At 48.9% G+C, this 4,440-nt stretch overlaps 1 protein-coding gene across 1 annotated transcript in view; it reads right to left on the minus strand.

Annotated features, from left to right (window-relative positions):
* Positions 1-4,440, minus strand: part of LOC130587778 (ras-related protein Rab-4B-like) — a gene marked incomplete at its 3' end in the record, with an annotated part of 9,284 nt that overhangs the window by 1,737 nt on the left and 3,107 nt on the right. The window contains exon 3 of the mRNA XM_057388748.1: positions 4,358-4,439. Within this exon, the coding sequence (XP_057244731.1) occupies positions 4,358-4,439 (82 nt within the window). The remainder of the gene's footprint in view (positions 1-4,357; position 4,440) is intronic.

Below are 4,440 nucleotides of genomic sequence, written 5' to 3' on the forward strand. Positions count from 1 at the left end.
CATTATTGGACACTATGACGTCATAATTGATGTGGTGATGTCATATTTGGGGGGTTGGAAGTCTCCGGGTCAAGATTTTGGGGTAAAATCCAGAGAAATTGGGAAAAAATGGGAAAAAACAAAAAAAAAGGGAGAAAATCGGTTAAAAAATGACGAAAATATGAAAAAAAATAGAAAAAAAGGCATTATTGGACACTATGACGTCATAAATCAATTTGATGATGTCATACTTGGTTACTGGGTCCGGGCTAAAACCCCCCAAAATAAAAAAAATGGGAAAAAATGGGGAAAAAAGTAAAAAAATGGTGAAAAAATGGTGAAAAAATGAGAAAAATACCAAAAAAAAAAGGAAAAATGACATTATTTAACACTATGATGTCATAATTGCCATGATGATGTCATATTTCAGGGGTTGGAAGACTCCGGGTCAAGATTTTGGGGTAAAATCCACAGAAATTGGGAAAAAATGGGGAAAAACAAAAAAAAAAGCGAGAAAATTGGTGAAAAAATGATGAAAATAGGAAAAAAAAACGGGAAAAATGGCATTAATTGACATAAATTTATGCAATGATGTCATATTTGGGGTGTTGAAGGTTTGGGATCGATGGGAATCCCAAAAATTTTGGGAAAAATGGGAAAAAATGGGGAAAAAAAGCAAAAAAAAAGGTGAAAAAATGAGAAAAATACAAAAAAAAAAGAGAAAAATTCGTTAAGTTGCGATATGATGTCATAATTGATGTGATGATGTCATATTTGGGGTGTTGGAGGTGTCATGGATGAGATTTTGGGGCGAAATCCGCAGAAATCGGGAAAATGATGACGTCAGCAACCCAATGATGACGTCACACACTCCTGATGACATCACAAACCCATTGATGATGTCATAGACCCCGTGATGACATCACAAACCCATTGATGACATCACAGACCCACCCGGTGACATCACATGCCCCTCACATGATGACGTCACCACCCAAATGATGATGTCACAGACCTCACGATGATGTCATAGGCCCCGTGATGACATCACGAACCCAACAATGACGTCAAAACCCCATAGATGACGTCATAAACCCATTGATGACGTCACAGACCTACCCGGTGACATCACCACTCTCCTTACACGATGACGTCACCGACCCAATGAGGACGTCACCGACCCCTTGATGACATCACAAACCCAAACAATGACATCACAGTCCACAGCCAATGATGTCAATGCCCCGTTGATGACATCACCACCCCAATGATGACATCACCGACCAAATGATGACATCACTGCCCATTTGATGATGTCACCAACCCATTGATGATGTCACAAATGCATCCGGTGACATCACCACTTTCCTCACGCGATGACGTCACTGACCAAATGATGACGTCACTGCCCTGGATGACGTCATATATCCCCTTCATGACGTCACAAACCACCCAATGACGTCACTTTCCACACCCGATGACGTCACTGCCCCCTTGATGACAACACTGACCCTGTGATGATGTCACCATCCCTTTGATGACGTCACAGACCCCCATTGATGACATCACAGACCCATTTGATGATGTCACGCACCCACCTGGTGATGCCATAGACGAGCAGCGCCCTCCAATGATGACATCACAAACCCAACCAATGACGTCACAGCCCCACCCAATGACATCACATCCCTTTTGACGACATCACAGACCCCATGATGACGTCACATGCCCCATTGATGACGTCACAGAGCCCAAATGATGATGTCACAGCCCCTTTGATGACGTCACACACCCCCCCTGGTGATGTCATAGGCGAGCAGCGCCCCCCAACGATGACATCACAAACCCAACCAATGACATCACACCCCCTTTGATGACGTCGCAGACCCCATTGATGACGTCACAGGCCTTTTGATGACATCACAGACCCCATGATGATGTCACACACCCACCTGGTGATGTCATAGACGAGCAGCGGCCCCCAATGATGACATCACAAACCCAACCAATGACGTCATAACCCCACCCAATGACATCACACCCCCTTTGATGACGTCACCGCCCCAATGATGACATCACAGATCCCATTGATGATGTCACACACCCACCTGGGTCATAGACCAGCAGCGCCCCCCGATGATGACATCACAAACCCAACCAATGACGTCACAGCCCCACCCAATGACGTCACCACACCGCTGATGACATCACAGACTCACTGATGACGTCACAGGGTCCCTTTGATGACGTCACAGACCCCATTGATGATGTCACACAGCCATCTGGTGATGTCATAGGCGAGCAGCGGCCCCCAATGATGACATCACAAACCCAACCAATGACGTCACAGATCCCATTGATGATGTCACGCACCCAGCTGGTGATGTCATAGACCAGCAGCGCCCCCAGTGATGACATCACAAACCCAACCAATGACGTCATAACCCCACCCAATGACATCACACCCCATTTGATGATGTCACAGACCCCTTTGATGATGTCACAGACCCCTTTGATGACGTCACACACCCACCTGGTGATGTCATAGATGAACAGCGCCCTCCAATGATGACATCACAAACCCAAACAATGACATCACAAACCCAACCAATGACGTCACAGCCCCACACCCAATGACGTCACACACCATTTGATGACATCACAGACCCTTTGATGACGTCACAGACCCATTGATGACGTCATAGTCCCATCGATGACGACATGGGCCCCTTTGATGACGTCGCAGACCCCGATGATGACGTCATGGACCCACCTGGTGATGTCATAGACGAGCAGCGCCCCCAATGATGACATCACAAACCCTTTGATGACATCACAGACCCAACCGGTGATCTCACCACTCTCCTCCAATTATGACGTCACGAACCCCATGATGACATCACTGACCCCTTGATGACGTCACTAACCAACCCAATGACGTCAGCGCCCCGTGATTACATCACCCCTCCAATGATGACGTCACACCGCATCAATGACGTCACAGACCTAATGATGACATCACCAACCCAATGATGACTTCACAACCCCCTTGATGACATCACAGAGGAAACCAATGACATCAGTAACCCACCCAATGACATCACTGCCCCATGATGACGTCACTGCGCCAATTATGACGTCACCGCCCCAGTGATGATGTCACCAACACATTGATGACGTCACAGGCCTGCCCGGTGACATCACACACCCAGTGATGACATCACGTCCCAAAATGATGACGTCACAGACCCCACTGATGACATCACACACCACCTGGTGATGTCATAGACCAGCAGCGCCCCCCCCAATGATGACATCACAAACCCAACCGATGATGTCACAGTCCACACCCAATGACGTCACCACACCCCTGATGACATCACCAACGCAACCAATGACATCACAGTCCACACCCAATGATGTCAACGCCTCCTTTGATGGCGTCACCGCCCCAATGATGACATCACCGGGCCGATGATGATGTCACCGCCCCTTTGATGACATCACCAACCCATTGATGATGTCACAAACGCATCCGGTGACATCACCACTTTCCTCACACTATGACGTCACTGACCAAATGATGACGTCACGGCCCTGGATGATGTCATCGCCCCCTTGATGACATCACCGACCCTGTGATGATGTCACGCCCCAAGGATGACGTCACGGACCCAATGATGACATCACAGACCCCATGATGACGTCACAGACCCCACTGGTGACATCACGCACCCACCTGGTGATGTCATAGACGAGCACCACGCCCAATGACGACATCACAAACCCAACCAATGACGTCACAGACCACCCAATGACACCACAGACTCACTGATGACGTCACAGAGCCCATTGATGACGTCACGCACCCACCTGATGATGTCATAGACCAGCAGCGCCCCCCCAATGATGACATCACAAACCCAACCAATGACGTCATCGACCCCCTGATGACATCACACACCCAGTGATGACATCACCGCCCCAATGGTGACATCACCGACCCAATGATGACGTCACAGACCCCATGATGACGTCACAGACCCCACTGATGACGTCACGCACCCACCTGGTGATGTCATAGACCAGCAGCGCCCCAATGATGACATCACAAACCCAACCAATGACGTCATAACCCACCCAATGACATCACACCCCATTTGATGACGTCACAGACCCCATGATGACGTCACAGATCCCGTTGATGACGTCACAGACCCACCTGGTGATGTCATAGACCAGCAGCGCCCCCCAGTGATGACATCACAAACCCAACCAATGACATCACGAACCCAGCCAATGACGTCACACCCCTTTGATGACGTCACAGACCCCATTGATGATGTCACAGACCCCTTTGATGACATCACGCACCCACCTGGTGATGTCATAGACCAGCAGCGCCCCCGCGGCCCCGCGGTAATAACTGCGCGTCACCGACCTGCCGGGATATGCAAATTT

The sequence above is a fragment of the Malurus melanocephalus genome, unplaced genomic scaffold (genome assembly GCF_030028575.1).
Source record: "Malurus melanocephalus ecotype Western Australia unplaced genomic scaffold, MMel_1.1 scaffold_2431, whole genome shotgun sequence".
In the NCBI taxonomy this organism is placed as follows: Eukaryota; Metazoa; Chordata; class Aves; order Passeriformes; family Maluridae; genus Malurus; species Malurus melanocephalus.